Below are 19072 nucleotides of genomic sequence, written 5' to 3' on the forward strand. Positions count from 1 at the left end.
GTCGATAAATGATCATCTACTCTCGGTATCATGAGATGAATATCCTATATGTTCTTGCTCAGACAAATCCTTAGCTAGGGTTATTTAGATTGAGAGAGAAAAAGTTTACCAAGAGAATCCGATTAGATGAGACTCGAGGAGAAACCGTATGGGTCTGATAACACTATGCTCGATATACGGTCTCTGAGATATTAGATGAATGAAAGACTATAGGTACATAGTAACTAAGGATAGATAGATCCAATGGATTAGATTCCCCTGTATTGTCTAAGAGCTACGGCTTAGTGGCCTAGTACGCCTATAGTCCATGGGTCGAGTGAATTATTATGAAGATAATAATTTACTGAGCTAGAAGGAGTTCTGACATGTATGACTTACGACTAACTCGATATTAGGCCTAGAGAGTTACACACATATAGTAGGTATTATGATGAGTAGAGGTTCAGATATGAGATATCCGCTGGAGCCCATATTTTATTGGATATCCAATAAGCTCTTGAATTATTGGATCATATGGATAAGATCTAATAAGAGCCAATGAAAGATTATTGGATAGAGGTCTACTAATCTAATAGGCTTGGGTACTTGGATGGAGATCTAATACTCAATAAGGCAGGATCCATTAGGGTTAAGTTGATAAGAGACCTCTATAAATAGGGGGGAACCAATGGCTTATAGGCTAGAGGTTTTTGGTTGCCACCTCCTATTCTTCTCTTCTTTTCTCCTCCTTAGATAGATAGCAGGTATAGAGATTTTAGGTAGCAATTGGAGGAACGTTGTCGTAGTCCTGTTGTATAGATCACAATTAAAGAAGAGGATGCTTGACCTCTTTTATGCTCTCCTACAATTCTATAGGGATTCAGGAATATACAATCTCCCTAGGTAATACAACTAACTCATGCATAGTTTTTAGTTTCACAGATTTTGTGCGCAAATCTTCGTACGATGACAAACACCTTTTTTGAAAAATCTGAAAATTTTATTTTCTATTCTTCCATTACACATGTGATATCGCCCCTAGATTTTCCTACATCCTCTCCTTACGCTCAATGTCATTTCCCCTCTTACTAGTTCCTTTTCCCTTAAGGAGATTCACATTGCCCTCATAGGGATGGAGTAAGGGAAAGAGCCCTAGCCCCGATGAATATATGATCGAATTCTACAAAAAATATTAAAATATTTCAGGGTCTTCTATTTTTAAAAACTTTAATGGCTTCTACACTCATAACATCATGCCTGCTTCTTAAACCAAGACCCATCTTATGTTTATTATTAAGGTCACCAACCTTTCCAATGTGATCGACTTCTTTATAAACTGCTCTCTAAAATCCTAAATAATCAATTAAAATCTTATCTCAATAGAATGATTGACCAAAACCAATGTGCTTTATTGCTAGTAGGTCCATACATGATAATATCTCTATCGCCTATAAGCTTGCTCATATAATGTTTAACTTTAAAAGTAAATAATATTTAATCTTGATTAAATTGGATCTTATTAAGCTTGATTAAATATACTATTCTATGGAGCTCATACTCTTTGTCAAGAAATTTTTCACATTAAACAAAGAGATTCTTTGTCCCCCAACTCCCCCCCCCCCTTAGAATAAAAGAGACGATCTAACGATTAAACTACTTGGGTGCCTATATACACCATTGCAGGCTTCCCAATTGCTTCTAAGACCAACTCGTACAAAAAAAAATTTATCAGATTTAATCGCTAAAATAGAACCATGCTCTCTCAACCTCACAAATTTGTTTCGATGAACTTTATAATCAATGCCATGCCTCTCCACACACCCGATATACACCTCGATCTCTAACAAGAACATATCTAAGATTTTTAAATTATCTAGATATTTTTTTTTAATAAGGACCGAAACAAAACAAGCTTTCCCTCGTAAGTTAGGATTATATCACTCACCCAAAGGCTTAGAGAGGCCTAGCGGTTAGAGATATTAATCTTGTTAAGTCTACTATCTAGGTTAAAAAATTTCTCTCACTCCTTAATAACATGCTCATATGGAAACATAAATAATTATCATTTTTATAACTGTGAATACCAAATCGGATCTATATGGTGTAGAGCTCATCAATGATAGGATTGAATCCAAGACCCTTCTTGAGAGATCTCATCCCCCACCTCTCCTTTCTACCATAATCAACTCAACAATCTTTGTTCAACCCTATTAGAATCGCCCTTACACGCGCCACACCCCCTCCCCCCACCCACCTCCTAACACTAATTGCTCACACACCTTGCCTAATTTGTATATTATATTTTGACCGAAGGGGCAATAATGTTTTGGCTAATTGTGAAAATTACTTATCGGCAAATTCCTTATAATCTGAATGTTACATTATTTTGGATGGACTCAAGGCAGCCTATCCAAATCATCTCGTTCTCCTCTAAGTCTGCATAGACTCTAAAAGCATGGTTGACATGCTTTTGAACACATAGACTTGTAAGAAATTATGATGTATTTCTTTTATATTTTTCTATTTCTTAATTTATGGATAATTAGTGAATAGGAGAATTTATTCTCTAGTTTTTTATTTTTATATTTTGATAATTTATATCTAGTGAGTTGGTGGTGGGTAATAAGTTTTACATATATAAATTGATTAGTTATAGCAATTTTTTGTTTTTTTTAATACTTTTGAATAGTTCAAAAAAAATTTATTTTCTTCCTCCTGCCTTTTCTTGGTCAAGAGAAGTCAGTCAACTGTCACTCATAACTTTCATGTGGATGATTGTGGATGATGTACAAAGAATTCACTTGTCTGGATGCTATCACAAGGGGACAACTTTTGGTTGATACCATTCATGTGTCATGCCTCCATAAACATCAATCACATCATAAAAAGCTACACTGTTGACTGAGTAAATAAGAGAAAATATGGATAATTATTTTGAAATTGATACATGGTCCAAACTTCAATACCAAGTTGTGAAGATCTTTCAATGTTGCTGCCTGGTGGTACGAGCATCAACCCATAATATTTATGATTCATATGATGGTTCCTAAACATAAATGCTAATTCTGAGGAGGAGCTGATCCCCACCATGTGTTCTTCACTTCCTTCTCTCTCTCCGATCCACATAATTATATATAATTAGCTAAATCAACATGGAAAACATAATTTGTTTTTTTGGATTGGAAACTAATGAATATTATATTTATATTTTTATTTCTCTTCTTTTTTATATATATATATATATATATTATTTTCCTTGTATATGGTATATAAAGAAATCACTTGTCTTGATGCCAAGAAAAAAAGAAATCTCTCAATTTGTGTATGGTATATAAAGAACTCACTTGTCTTGTCTTGATGCCATTATAGGGGGGGAACTCTTAGGGTCATAAAAACAAAAAAGAGTCCATGAATCAAATCATATACATTTTAACTGTTAAAAAAATGGCATCATAAAGCTACACTATTGACTGAGTAAATAAAAGAAAATACAAATAATTATTCTGAAACTGATGTCCCAAACTTTAATGCTTAGCTGTGGAGATATTTAATGTTGCTGATTGGGTTAGTAAGAGCATCTACATATAATAATTATGATGGCACCATACCTCAATGCTATATGTTCTTCTTCACTTCTCTCTCTCTCCTATCCACATAATTATATTGGGTAAATCAATAGGGAAAGCAGAAGTTGTTTGTTTTTTTTTTTGATGGATTGACATTGAATAGAACAAGAAGGTTTGTGAAGCCATGTGGTTGAGCCTGACATGAATAATTAATAATATTTTTCAATCTCACATATACAAAAGCTCTCTCAAAATTCTTAAGGAAACTTAGGGTTCACATAGATTGGATTGCCTTTGTTAAAGTTATTATGTAAAAGGATCTCATGTCTTCTGATTGATTATGATGATTTTTATAATCATAAAAATATTAAATATTCTCCTAATTCTTACCATACAAAAGGATTTATGATTTCTTGATTTGTATAAATTCTATAATTTATGTAATTGACTTAGATTGTCTTTCATCCTATAAATTTCTTCTTTATCTTAGTCTTCCTCTTCGTCTTCTCATAGTCTTCTTTTAATCTTCTTGAAATTATCATTCGGCTTGATTCAACGTCTCAAATTGGAAGATTGACTTGGCTTTTATTTTTCTATGTTCTTCTTGAAGCAAACTTCTCTACTTGCACATCTGCAAGCATGATCTTATTTTCTCATGCTTGCTCAGTAGGTATCTGTTATTACTGACTAATACTTATATTAATGTTTGTATTATTTATTAGGCTTCTCGGATTCTTCGTGAAGAGGTGAAATCAAAATAAGAAAGTATAAAATCCAAAAAACATATCTCCTTCCTTTTTATAATTTGAAAATTATCCTCATAAGTAAGAAGAGACTTTATGTTTAATTATTTTACCTCATTCTATCTCTAATTTGAATATTTTAATTGTTATGGTTATTTTATTTTGTAGTCATCTTTCTTTTAATGACATTTGGTTGAGTGAATAATATGGCTCGACATGAAGAAAAAAATGCTTCAATTAATACTTATGAGAATATTTCTTAGATAGAGAAAAAAAAATGAAGCAAATGAGAAAATAATTTATGAAAAATATTTAATAAATTAATGCAGTTCTATAAGCTGATATATGCAAATAAAAAGCTCATAAGTACCCTATAATTAACAGCTAAAAATGGTAGGATTGTGTTCCACTTATTATGGGATGTGAAACAAATGTCAATTTGTGTTGTTTCAGAGTCCTCTCCATCTTCATCTTCATCTTCTCATTATTATCTTGATAATAATAATAACAATGATGACGACAACAACAATAATTATTATCTTGGAGGAAGGTCAACCATAGGTTATTTATTGTGATTGGCATGGAAAGTAGGCTGAGTATGATGTTAGACATAACCACAACATTAACATACATATATTTATATAAAAGAATAAGATAATTAGATGATGTGGGAAGAAGATGGAGAACTTGTCACCCCGTTTCGTATGACATGGTTGACCAGGTGAAAGAATTGCATTAATAAGCAATAAATGAGTTCACTTGACAAAGTCTGAGAAATATATATACATAGAGGAAATGTGATGGGTCATTGTTGTCTTTTATATCCTTTTGGGACCAAAGTAATGTGCCAATAAGTTAGTGGTGAATAATAAAGAAAAATATTTGTTTGAATAGTATCATCCTTTGTCAATTCAATCTATACTCAAGGTTTCACATTTATGAACATTTCTATAGCTCCACAAGGTATATTTTTAGGTCTCATTGAAATGCCCAATTCACCACCCTCTCTCAGTCTCATACATAGTCTTGCTCTTACAAACAAGTAATATTAATTTAAATTGTTACTATATAAATATTTTAATCATTTGTAAAAATAGAGGTTTAATTTGTGTATGATAATTAAGATAGTCCTTTTATTGTGAAATTTTTTTTCTCTATTTTAATATGGATGGCTATGCTACAATACAAGCAATAATTTTTATCGTTATGATTTCGAGAAAGAAAAGATGGTCTCAAATATAAGATTATGGATGATGAGAAAATTGAAGAAAAAATAATGTATATAAATTTATTTTTTATGAATAATAATTTTATTTTTTATTTTTTTAGATCTAGATGATCAGGATTTCGAAGATAGAGATAAGGTTATATACATTGACCCGATAACCCGTCAAACCCATTCGTAAGATGGGCCGGGCCACCCATAGTGAGTACATGAACCCATAGAAAGGATATAAAAAAATTTTGGATCCAAACTTAATAAGTGTAATCAATTTAAATTCGAAATATATGAACAAAATAAATGATAAAGGATCTAAATATTTATATCATATCATATTAGCATTCATTTGCCATGTTCATTAAATTTAGAAAGAAAGAAGCTTCCATTAGTGATTGTGGAGAACATGCCAACCATGCCTTGTATTTGATTTCAATTCAATATATGGATCGATGAGATGCAACCAAATAGACGTGCATAATTGACATATCCCCACTGGCCTTTTCGTTTTCTGAATCCATCGTTTATTAAGAATAAATTAGGAATTATATGGAGGCTTTAAGCTTTGTAATTGGGCTGATTGTATCATATCGATCTTTCCGTAAAAGAATTGCCATATCAATCACCGTCGCATTAATTCGAGCCACAAAATGAGGCATTGGTTGGGACAAAGGTTCAGTCTATATTATAAAGGAATCATATCGAATCAATTTCAATATCTCGAATCGATTACCAAATCCGACATATTAAGAAGATTGTTTTGACTATTTTGTCATGTAATTTAAAGTCAAAGTTGACCGACACGGAGTGGACATTCTCTGGTTTATGATCGATCGGCTGAATCAACTCGGCCTAATGCGGTCTGCTCCACACCGATTTCCGGGTTGGAAGAGAACAGCGTCGACTTCCGCTCGCCCCCGCCGTTGACGGAGGCAACAGAGAGACGACGCTTTGACCCGCAGAAGACAGACAAAAAGAGTCGAGTCGAGTCGCCTCATAAAGATTTTTCGATCTCTGTAACGAGGGGCATCGCTTCCTTCGCTCACGTATAGAGATCGGGATGAGGAGCGTTGAGGAGAGGAAGCCTTCGCGTTCGCTGAGACCGGCGCAATCGAAGCTGAGCATCCTCCTCCTCCTGGTCTCGACGAACCTGCTCTCCGTCTACCTCTTCTCCGGCGGCATGTGCCCTATCATCGGCGACACCGACGTCCTCCTGCGAGAACTCAAATCCACGAAGTCGGAGCTCGCGCAGCTGCAACGCTTCATGGAGACTCTCTTCCGCGGGCATGGCGACAAGGCGGCCTCCGACGACATGGACGGATGGCCGGACGAGTTGCCCCGGGAGATGAAGTTGGTCGTCGGTCCCCACAAGCTCCCCTTGGGCTACAACCGCAACCTCGGCACCGACAAGCTTTTCCAGCCGCTAGGATCCGCCTGCCGGCGTTTCCGGGAGGAGCTGGCCGGGTACATGACCTACGAAGTCGGCGGGGAGTGCCCCAGCGACGAGGTCTTCGCGCAGCGGCTGATGCTGAAGGGCTGCGAGCCGCTCCCCCGCCGTCGGTGCCACCCCAAGTCCCCCAAGGGGTACGTGGAGCCAGCGCCGCTGCCGGAGAGCCTCTGGGCCACCCCGCCGGACACCAGCGTCGTGTGGGACGCGTACACCTGCAAGAACTACAGCTGCTTGGTGAAGCGGGGGAGGTCCGACAAGTCCTACGACTGCAACGACTGCTTCGATCTGAAGGGCCGGGAGAAGTCCCGGTGGCTGGTGGACAGCAGCGGCGGCGTTCTGGACTTCAGCATCGACAGCGTGCTGGCGACGAGGCCGGCGGGGACGGTGCGGATCGGGCTGGACATCGGCGGCGGGTCCGGCACGTTCGCCGCGAGGATGAGGGAGCGCGACGTGACGGTGGTGTCGAGCACCATGAACTTCGACGGGCCCTTCAACAGCTTCATCGCGTCGCGGGGTTTGGTCCCGCTGCACATCAGCGTAGCCCACCGGCTGCCCTTCTTCGACAACACGCTCGACGTGGTGCACTCCATGCACGTCCTCAGCAACTGGATGCCGGAGGCGACGCTGGAGTTGGCGCTGTTCGACATCTACCGGGTGCTACGGCCGGGCGGCCTCTTCTGGCTCGACCACTTCTTCTGTGCCGGGGAGCAGCTCAACACGACGTACGTGCCCATGCTGGCGCGCGTCGGGTTTCACAAGCTGCGGTGGGTGACCGGCCGCAAGCTCGACCGAGGGGTCGGGAAGAACGAGTGGTACCTCTCCGCTCTGCTGGAGAAGCCCATGACCTGATGCTGTCGGTGACGATGAGACGGCTGCCGCCTCCAAAATTGCAGTGTCATTAGTAGCACGTAAACGTTGCTTCCATCGTGCGGCTGAGGATTGTGAACCTTTGATACGAATAATCAAAGATTAAACTTCTCCGCTTGCAATCGAAATATAGAGATTTCCGCACTCTTCGAGTCCATCTATCGATAGAGATATTCTATGAGACATTTAGTACGGATCAATTACATGCATCTTTTACAGACTCATATACTTCGTTAAGTTCATCGTATTTTAATTTTTTATTTAAGTTTTTTAATCTTTCATATTAATTTTGCACATCATTTTAATGTTATCATCTTAGTTAAAACCCTTTAAATGTTTGCTCTGAGACAATGGTGGTGTTATCAATGTGCATAAGATATAAGATAATATTCAACCCCAAATAATAAAACTATAGAATATTGTTATGATATCATATTTATAACACTATTAGAATGAGAGTAAATAATATCCATGAAAATAAAAAAGAAGAAAACCACCTGACCTACCGACTTAGAGTTCACTGGGACCCGCCACCTGTAGACACACGCAAAAGGGCAACGGGTGGACCCTCGTCCCCTTTGGGTCAAGTTTGATGGGATCTGACGGTCAGGATCATCGGTGCTTTCTTCCATCACCTCTTCTCCCCGTGACGAAAGCACTGCGAAGTGGACGGTGGGTCCCGCTTCCATCGTCAGACGAGTACACGACGGGTAACGTGCGGACGAGTGGAAACAAAAGTTTTGCCACATATGTGGCCTCTCGGCCGCATCAGTAGCTCTTCTTAGGATTCAGAGGATAACTGAGCGTTTGATCCACTTTTTCCGAATCACGAGGCGGATCAGGTTCCCGCTAACGTTTTCAGTTATCGAGGACGCGATACTCTGGGGATCCCACCGTTCGTTCTTCCATCGGCAGTCAGGAACCCCTGTTTCGTCGGATTAACCGCCACGGACGGCGACCCGATCCCGCCTCTCCCTTTTTCCTCACTCATCAGCTCCGTCAGCTTTTAAACCAACCAAGCCCCGCTCGCTTCGACGTTAACAAGAGAGAGAGAGAGAGAGAGAGGAAGTTGCAATGGAGAAGGAGATGGATGATTTCCTGAGGGGGTGCGAGAAGTCGGGCGATGCCGCATACGCGGCCATCAAATCCCTTCTGGAGAGGCTGGAGAAGCCCGACACACGATCCGGCGCCCGCGTCTTCCTCGCCCGCCTCCAGCAGCGCTTCCAGTCCAAGGACGACGCCGATCGATGCTTCGACACTTACCATTTCCGCATCCACGACGTCCTCCTCCACGACTTCCAAGGTCCGATTTCTTTTTCTTATTGTGCTTCTCTTTTGATCAAGCTATTGTATAGGAGTGGTAACTGCAATACTCTGGGCCTTTTAGGCTCGTGTTGTTCTTGTAAGGATCGTTCTGTCGCCAACCTTTGTTTATCTGATTGACACACACAATGGATATTCACTATAAATATTTGACATGTCATTTCTGTTTCCATTAGATATTGAATTTTTAGGATTTTGTCGATGTCAAATTAGGATGGATTTCTCTTTGATTTTGTCGCTGGTCCGACAAAATGAGTGTTTATGATCCCAGTTTGAATTGTCCATCAATGTCGACTTTGTTCTCATTCAAAGGTTGAACTTGCCAACTGGTTTAGTATTATAAAACGAAGGTGAAGAAATGGATCGAGATCTCAATTATGTGTGTCATTGCCTCATGATAAGGAGTTGTTGGTGTTCCTCGATAGCATCAATCAATTTATTTTTTTATTACAAAAATCTTTTTCCAGTGGATGCAAATTGCAGCTATTATCTAAGCACTAGTTTACTTTCAGTGGCCTTATTTGGTTGATGACCTTTACATGACAACAAATTCAGAACGGAAGGACCAACTGTTTTTGGTATTCCAGTAAGCCAAACTACCCCATTACCAAAAAAGTTGCAATATTTAAATTTTTTCCTTTTTTCCTGGTGGTGAGTTTTTGTCAACCTTATTCTTCTGCCAGTATAACCTGTTTGAGCAGTTCTGCAAGAGCTAATGTTGAAGTCCAGGCTTCCAATAGACATGATGTCACAAGAAAATGGGGAAAAAGATGACATTTTCAACAAATGATCACTTGATTGTGACTGGGTGGATGAGTCCTTATAAAAAGGTAAGAGCTCTATTGTTTTGTGGAGCTCCTGTTGGTTGGAGTTTTCTGATAATGACTAAGTTTTGGATGCACCAAAAATTAAGGGAAGAATAGAAACAACAAAGAGCTTGAAACAACAGGATCATAATCTTGACTTTCAACACGGTAGAAGATAATCGTTTATTTATACTGCAACCACGCAATTTAGCTTGTCATTTCTAAATAATTCATTGCTACCACATGGATGCATATATTTTGTTCAGTATATCCTAATGTGGTCTAGTAAGACTTGTTTCTTTACTTGTTAAAAGTTTTTCGCTTTCCTCCTGGACAGTATCTGGTTTACTAGCATGTTTTTTTCCTTTTTCTTACCAATTAGATAACGGGGTTAGAGTTATTTTCCTTCTCATGTCCCAGTTTACTCAATTGCTGATCCAACAATTTCTTACCTAACAGGCTACCAAAAGAGAAAGAAAATAACTATTTTGGAGATCCCAAGCATTTTCATTCCAGAAGATTGGTCTTTTACTTTCTACGAAGGCATAAATCGTCATCCTGATACCATTTTTAAGGACAGGATGGTTGCTGAGCTGGGCTGTGGAAATGGATGGATTTCCATTGCACTTGCTGAAAAATGGTCCCCTTTAAAGGTTTGATTTTGTTCCCAAATACTCATCTCCATACTTTATATATAACTCTAAAATTTGGTTCATTGGATCAAAAATGGTGAGCTTTAAGTCATTAAATATGAGCATGGGTTGCTTACATGCTTCATGCAAAGTTTAAAACCAAATAATGCATCTAACTTCATATTGGCACTCTTTAATGTCGTTAGACTTATAGCTTATGTGTTATAAATATGATATCCTAAACTTATTTCTTTCTAGTGCAACAATGGTACATTCTTTCTTGAATTTATCTGACCTTTGAAGCGTCCGGACAAAGAAGAAAAAAATGTGAAGTTTGATAGGAGAAGTCATTCTCTGCAATATGCATATACATAGATAAACGTTGAAGGTCTTTGCCAATGTGAGGACTGGAAGATCAGTGCATAGATGAAATTTAGATAAACTGTACCAAAAACTTTATGGCAAATCAGAAATGTTGAAGTCACAAATTGTTCAATCATAAATGGTGTTTTCTCCTTGACCTGCAACTAACTTCTTGTGCTGGATATCATGTTATAACATGTTCATAAGCTTTGATTCTTACTTTGCCTTATTTTTGTTTTAATGCTTATACTGCATGAATAATCTTATAGGCCTTTTTTGTTTTCAAAGTAATTGTTACTTGAACAACAATTTTGGCAATTTAAATTATGCTTCCTAGGAATGCAAGTGCCAATTTCTTCATATTCTCATTTCTTTTATTAATTATCATGAATTTGATCCCTAGAAACCACCAATAGACTAACATTGTGTTCTCCAGGTGTACGGGCTTGATATTAATCCAAGGGCTATCAAAGTGTCATGGATCAATTTGTTCTTGAATGCACTGGATGAGACTGGAACTCCTGTTTATGATGGAGAAGGAAAAACTCTGCTTGATAGGGTGGAATTCCATGAATCAGATCTTCTAGCTTATTGCAGGAAAAATAATATACAACTAGAGCGTATTGTTGGATGCATTCCGCAGGTACTGAACAAAGCTTTTGTATTGTGAAAAATAATATTATGGCATTTTTTTCTTCAAGATATCACGTGGAAACCCAAAACATATCTACATAAAAATTTTGGTCGTATGTGTGCACTCTTTTCTTTCATTTGGTTGGATACTTGGTTCTCACATGACTAATCTGAACTATAAATCAATTCGTCAATTAAACTTCTATTCTATTCATTCTCATTCAAAAATTTGTTCAGTTACTATGGAAATTTGTTTTGCAATGAAACCTCAAATTAATCAATTACATTTCACTTTCCAAATCTTAAATATAAATGTGATTAGCAAGTACACTCTTATCTGCTGATTTATGTGTACTTGTACTTATTTGTTTTGTCAATAGATCATATTAATTATTATTTACTTAATAATTTGGTTGATTTTATTGCTTGTCAGATTCTCAACCCAAACCCAGAGGCCATGTCGAAGTTGATTACCGAAAATGCAAGCGAGGAATTCTTATACTCATTAAGTAACTATTGTGCTCTTCAGGTTGTCATGCATGCTACATGTGTTTCTTGTTCCTTCTTTTTGTTGAGGCTTACTAACTGTGTGGCATTTGCTACACACATATATATATATACACACATATATATATATGCATATGTATCGGCAGGATTACACTCATGGAACTTGGACTGTATTCTACTATATTCAAAACTAATTTTTTCCCTGTTTGTATTATATTCGCAAAGAAAAAAAATGTTATTGTGGATGTTAAGTAGCTTGATCATTTGGTAATGTTACATTATCTGACAGGAAATCATATATCCATATGTTTTCACTTCAGATGCATGTAGGTCTGGCATCATCAATCATAGATTTGTGCTTAATACATAAATTTCTCATTGAGTTGCTTACAGTGAAATTATTTTACCTTCTTTTATGCACCATCTGGAAAGCAGAGATGTATTTTGGTTTTGCTGTTACTCCACATATAGCCACATTTGAAGAAACTAACAAGGTGGAAGAAGGCATGATACAAACTACTTAACAGGGAGGCAAATGACTAACAAAAGTGATTTTTAACAAAAGAAAATGTATAAAGAAATGTTAATTTTTTTTACTTTATACAATGTAAAAACAATCTCTGGTCATCATGTTGAATTGACCTGAAACATAACAACCATTCATATGTGAGGCAAACACATGCAAATGTTGACGAATAAATCAGTAGAACAATCTGTGCACATATTGTCAAATGTCAATATTTGACTATGTCGAGCCTTACATAGATGATATAAACATCTGGCATATATGCAATATATTGATGTAAATAAGTGTTAACAGTACAGGAATCCAAAATATTTTCTCAACCACCCAATGGATATCAGGTAAGTGTCAGACATGCATTAGTCCTTGCTAGGTATGACAATCATTTTGAACTGACCATGATTCATGGTTCATAGCAGTCCTTTTGTCCAGTAATTAGCATTTGAAGTACTTTGTATCTTTTGGCCAATATTGTTTTGATATAAATACTAGAATTAACAAACAGTTCTAAATCCATTCATTTATATCTTCCTAGTTCTAAATGACATTGACTTTGCAACATATAGGCTTGTATAGTCTTGTGTCTGTATGATTCAATTCAGTTGATCATTTACTTGTCACTTGCTTAAGTGAAAGCCTAACAGCAATCAAAATTGTAGAGTTATATATTTTTTCTTTTTGTTATTTAATTTTTAATTCAGAATCATATGTTTTCTATAGATCATATCCTTTTGTAATTTCTGAATATTGAATATAATTTCTGAATCTTGAATAGTACAATTAAACTAGGGTTTTGTTGAGGATCAATTTGGCCTGGGTTTAATTGCACGTGCTGTTGAGGAAGGGATTGAGGTCATAAAACCCACGGGTTTTATGATATTTAATATAGGAGGACGTCCAGGGCAAGGTGTTTGCAAACGTTTGTTTGAGCGTCGTGGTTTCAACATCACCAAGCTTTGGCAGACAAAGATTATGCAGGTATTTGGAGTCAAAAAATTCTTGAATAAATCCGACCATCCTTTTCCTTCAATAAGTGCATGAATACCTGAGTCATCCCTTGAAATCCTTGTTTTTGGGGGTTCCATGCATTCAATCTCAACTTGATTTATATTATATCATTTTCATGTGTGACATATTTTTCTTGGTCAAAATCATTCTGAAATTTTAATTTAAGCCTATTTAAATGTATTGTTGCAGGCTTCTGATACAGATATTTCAGCTTTAGTCGAAATTGAGAAGAACAGCCACCATCGCTTTGAATTTTTTATGGGTCTTGTTGGTGATCAGCCTATTTGTGCACGAACAGCTTGGGCATATGTGAAGTCCGGTGGTCGTATCTCACATGCCCTATCTGTCTATAGTTGTCAAATTCGCCAACCAAATCAGGTAAATTATATGTTTCTTTATTTCAAGGGTAAATTTGTGTAGTGTACGTAACTGACAATTTGTAGTATGTTGGAAGGTGAAAATCATATTCGACTTTTTAAGAAATGGATTTCAAGAGGTTAGCAGCTCCTTGGACCTATCATTTGAAGATGATTCTGTTGCCGATGAAAAGATACCATTTCTAGCTTATCTTGCTAGTGTATTGAAAGAAAATTCATTTCTTCCATATGAACCGCCAGCTGGAAGTATGCATTTCAGAAATCTTATAGCTGGATTTATGAAAGTATACCATCACATTCCACTAAGTGCAGATGTAAGTAGTTATAGTATGTACTCCACATTTCTAGTGCAAGAAGTTTATTTTCTATTCATGCTTATTATGTAAATGCTCACTCACTGTTTTTACAAATGAAATTTGGAAATCCTATCACATTTTACATTTGAAGTCATGGAATCATATTGTGTTATTAGAGTGACATATATGATGTCGTGTATCGAGTCCCGTTTTTATATTTCGTGTTGTTCCAAAAAGGACAAAGGGTGTCATATTGAGTTTATATTTTCTTTCTGGTCTACAAGAATGTTACAGTGTTCCCATCAAGATCTGTGGCAATTGAGAATGTTCTTCGACTTTTTTCTCCACGACTTGCTATTGTTGATGAACATTTGACCAGAAACTTGCCCAAGCAGTGGTTGACATCTTTGACAATTGAGGTATGGTTCATCAGCTACTCTCTCTCACTCTTGACTCACATGGTTGTGCATGCAAAAGTGCTGTTTGTAACCTAAAATATGCTATGATTGTACTAGGAGTTCTCTGTGCTTATACTAGCATGAGTGATTCTGTATCAATTTAACCTTTTGTCATACTTTCCTATATCTTGTAAAGTAATGATGAATAAACTGTCACTGTTCATGTCAGCCATATGACAGGAGATTTTTTTTAAATTGTCAGGGAACTAATGATAAACTTGAAGATATCATTACTGTAATTGAGGCGCCGCACCAATCAGACCTGATGATTGAATTGATACGGAAACTGAAACCACAAGTTGTTATAACTGGCATGCCTCATTTTGAGGCCATCACAAGTTCTGCATTTGAGAACTTATTGACCACTACAAGAGAGCTTGGCACCCGCCTTTTCTTGGATATATCAAACCACTTTGAGCTTTCTAGCCTTCCTGGATCCAATGGGGTACTGAAGTATCTTGCTGGAAAGAGTCTGCCATCACATGCAGCTGTCCTGTGTGGACTAGTTAAAAATCAGGTAGATAGCCTCTTATCCAAGTATCCTTGATATCTAATGTTTCATACATATGGGGATGGAAAACAATTATAAATGTGGATTTTGTTGTTCTTACATATGCTCCTTGGCTCAGTGGGAAGCCTAAGAGCAAAATAATTGCTTTAGAAAAGTTTTTTAGTCAAGAGAAAGTTTATCCGAATATCTGACACTCAGTATAGGGCCTGATTGATGAAATTTTTCTTATATAGTTTGTCATGTCATATATCTTTCTTTATGACAGATCTCCAAAGTAGCAGTTGAAATTAAAGCACTAAACCAAGTGTTGATGGCTTTTTGAATGGTGAAATTAAACTTTCTTCTCAGGTTTATTCTGATTTGGAAGTGGCCTTTGTCATATCTGAAGATGAGGCTGTCTACACAATATTGTCAAAGACAGTGGAGTTACTGGAAGGGAATACAGCATTATTTAGTCAATATTACTATGGTTGTCTGTTCCATGAGTTGCTTGCATTTCAGCTAGCTGATCGTCATCTACCTGCAGAGGTTCCTTCCCCCTACACCCCCCATCCCTCTCTCTCTCTCTCTCTCCAGCACGCACACAAGCATGCCTGTTATAACATTCATGATGATTCTTGCAAGAACTTGAAAGTATATATTTGTAATCTTCTGCTTATCTGCTTAATTTTTACGGTCACCGTGCAGAGAGAAGGTGCTGACAGAAACTCAGCTAAGTTGATAGGATTTACAAGTTCAGCTGTTTCTGCACTAAACAATGCCGAGCTTTTCATTATGGATCAGGACAATTCACTGATTCACATGGATGTAACTCGAAGCTTCTTGCCAATACCTTCAACTGTAAAAGCATCCATATTTGAGAGCTTTGCAAGGCAAAAGATGGTTGAGTCTGAAACTGATGTTCGTTTTGGAATTCAGCAGCTAGCTATGAATAGTTATGGGTTCCCTTGTGGTGGCTCTTCAGAATTCATTTTTGCAAATTCTCATTTAGCCCTTTTAAACAAGCTAATACTTTGCTGCATTCAGGAAAAGGGCACCTTCATTTTCCCCTCAGGCACAAATGGTCATTATGTCTCTGCGTCCAAGTTCATGAATGCAAACATTGTGACAGTACCAACAAAATCAGAAACAGGTTTTAAGCTTGTTCCAGATGCACTTGCAAGTTTGCTGGGGACTCTAAGAAAGCCATGGTTGTACATATCTGGTCCCACTGTTAATCCAACAGGCTTGTTATATAGCAACAAAGAGATCAGTGAAATACTTGCTGTCTGTGGTAAGTTCGGAGCCAGGGTGGTAATTGATACTTCTTTCTCAGGTCTAGAGTTCCACACAGATGGTTGGGGTGGATGGGATTTGAAAAGTTGTCTTTCTTCAATTGCATGCACCAACTCATCTTTCTGTGTGTCTCTGCTTGGTGGGTTGTCATTTGAGTTGCTCACCGGAGGTCTTGAGTTTGGATTCTTGATCCTGAATGACCCAACTTTAATTGATGCATTTTCTACCCTACCAAGTTTGGACAGACCACACAACACAGTCAAATATGCTATCAAAAAGTTATTGAGTCTTCGAAACCAGAAGTGTCGACAGTTCTCTCAAGTCATGGATGAACAGAAAGATGTTCTAAGGAGTCATGCTGATCGCCTAATGAAGGTACTTTGGCATGCATTTATAATTTCCATTTGTTCAGTTTTTTAGGACCATAGTGTAGAAGTTTAGACAAGATCATCCTAGCTAAAGTTCACCGCTTACAAGCTCCAATGACAACCTTTAAGTGTTTGATGAAAATTATACATAAATTATTTAACTTTTTTTTTCAGTTATACAAGGTTAGAAGGTCTATTAATCATTTGTTCGTTGATAATCTACTTAATGTTTGTAAATGAAGACAACTATCTAGTTTCATTTGAACTTTAAAGTTTTGACAATACTTTGGATATATATTTTCCTACATGTAGAGCACTAACTTTTTATGTTCCTCTTTAACTCGATATATCATACTAGTTTATACCAGTGAGGTTACCTGTTCGGGAACAAATTTCTAATCAGTAAAAATGAACATTGTTGCTTTGAACTAGATCAATGATGTGTTCTTCCTGATCTGGGCTTCAAAGGTTGGCCAAAAATTTTTCAGTACATCAGAGCTGACTGTATCTCCTATTGGTGATTCCACATTTTGTGTAGGTTTTTAAACTTATCCTGGCTTCACTGCTTGATGTATCTAACTGTTTATTCATTTTGACAGACACTTGGAAGCTGCGGATGGGATGTTGTTCGCTGCTGCGGTGGTGTTTCTATGGTAGCTAAACCGACGGCTTATCTGGGGAAGATGCTTAAATTAGATGGCTTTGAGGCCAAGCTTGATGAGACCAATTTCAGACAAGCTGTTCTAAGAGCTACTGGTCTGTGCATTAACAGTGGATCATGGACTGGAATTCCAAACTACTGCCGTCTCACTTTCGCTCTTGAAGATGCCAAGTTTGAACAGGCGTTACAACAAATTACTCAATTCAAGAAGTTGGTTCTTGAGAATTGAGTATGAATGACTACCTTTCCCATGGGATGCGACTTAAAAGTGTTGCAGAAATTACTGCCGTCTCACTTTCGCTCTTGAAAATGCCAAGTTCGAACAGGCATTACAACAAATTACTCAATTCAAGAAGTTGGTTCTTGAGAATTGAGAGTGAATGACTACCTTTCCCATGGGATGCGACATGAGTGTTGCAGAAATAATATAACACAAAAAGTTCATCAGATCTTCCTGTGCGATCTGTGGAGCTGACCGATATGAATAGTTTCCTTTGGATATTTTTAACATGGTTATACTTAGCTTATCTGCCTCGGAATACCTCGTCGGCTCATTGCATAGTCTCTGGGTCCTACCAAGGTGATTTGATTTGAAAAAAAAAAGGAAATAGCTTTCTTTTTTCCTTTATTTTCCATTTTTATGCTGGTTTTCAGTTTTTGACATGTTACCGGGATGAGAGAAATGTTTCTGAGCTGTATCTTCTAAAACTGATGGCATTAAATCATTCTTGAGTAATTCCATGATGACACCAGTTAATCTGACTTCCCTATCACACTTTAGCTCTCATGTTTTGTTTCTAACCAGTGATTATGTTTGATAAGCTTGAACAGGTTTATCATATTCTTGTTCTTTCTTCATGTATGAGGAATTGAAGAAACAAGTTACATCAGTGTCTATGGTGTTTTGTTTATGGTCAGCAAACTGATATGGCTGTGGACAGTCATTTTAACATGTGGAATGCAGGTAAAATCCAACAAGTCATCAACAATCACTCCCCAGAGGATGGATGGATCGAAGCATGAAGGAAATGTCATCAAGTTTAAATTACAGGTAGGTTCATCATCTTGCCATTTGGAATTTGGTCATGAACTATATCTTGTGTGATTTAATAATAAGCACCACACTTGTTTACTGAACTAACTACTTCCAAGTTCATCAGAACTTTGTTGGTGACCTGCCAAAAATTATCACTGTTGTGGTGTTTCCATCTTTACCTCGAGCAAGACATATAAATTTCTTACTCTTCAAGCCACCTTTCCTCCATGTCTATCATCACAAAATTTGACCTCCACCTTTTACTATCATCTCATGAGATGTCTTGCTATCAGTGCTTAGCATGAAATAATAACTAAATGATCTTCTTGAATGGTTATAGTTAGGAGACTTTTTCACCAGAGAAATAGTAGTATAGTAGTAGTAGATGTTTAGGTAAGTTTCACAAGGTTAAGAGAGAAGAGAACAAAAATGATACATCAGGATCAGAAAAATGCAAGAAGAATGAATGGA

General features: G+C 37.4%; 2 protein-coding genes across 2 annotated transcripts; both read left to right on the forward strand.

Annotated features, from left to right (window-relative positions):
• The first annotated feature begins 6538 nt into the window (after positions 1-6538).
• Positions 6539-7806, forward strand: LOC135645231 (probable methyltransferase At1g29790). The gene has a single exon (XM_065163414.1). It carries the CDS (start codon positions 6568-6570, stop codon positions 7804-7806), a length of 1239 nt encoding a protein of 412 aa, XP_065019486.1. The 5' UTR covers positions 6539-6567.
• A 1051-nt stretch (positions 7807-8857) lies between these two features.
• On the forward strand, positions 8858-18323 carry LOC103994727 (methionine S-methyltransferase-like). Its single transcript, XM_018830197.2, has 12 exons — positions 8858-9127; positions 10413-10606; positions 11385-11591; positions 12015-12110; positions 13401-13589; positions 13809-13997; positions 14074-14310; positions 14577-14711; positions 14953-15267; positions 15610-15789; positions 15949-16911; positions 17504-18323. The coding sequence occupies exons 1-12, from the start codon at positions 8899-8901 to the stop codon at positions 17792-17794; spliced, it is 3225 nt and encodes a 1074-aa protein (XP_018685742.2). The 5' UTR covers positions 8858-8898; the 3' UTR covers positions 17795-18323.
• Positions 18324-19072: the final 749 nt, after the last annotated feature.

Source organism: Musa acuminata, chromosome BXJ3-8, assembly GCF_036884655.1.
Source record: "Musa acuminata AAA Group cultivar baxijiao chromosome BXJ3-8, Cavendish_Baxijiao_AAA, whole genome shotgun sequence".
In the NCBI taxonomy this organism is placed as follows: domain Eukaryota; kingdom Viridiplantae; phylum Streptophyta; class Magnoliopsida; order Zingiberales; family Musaceae; genus Musa; species Musa acuminata.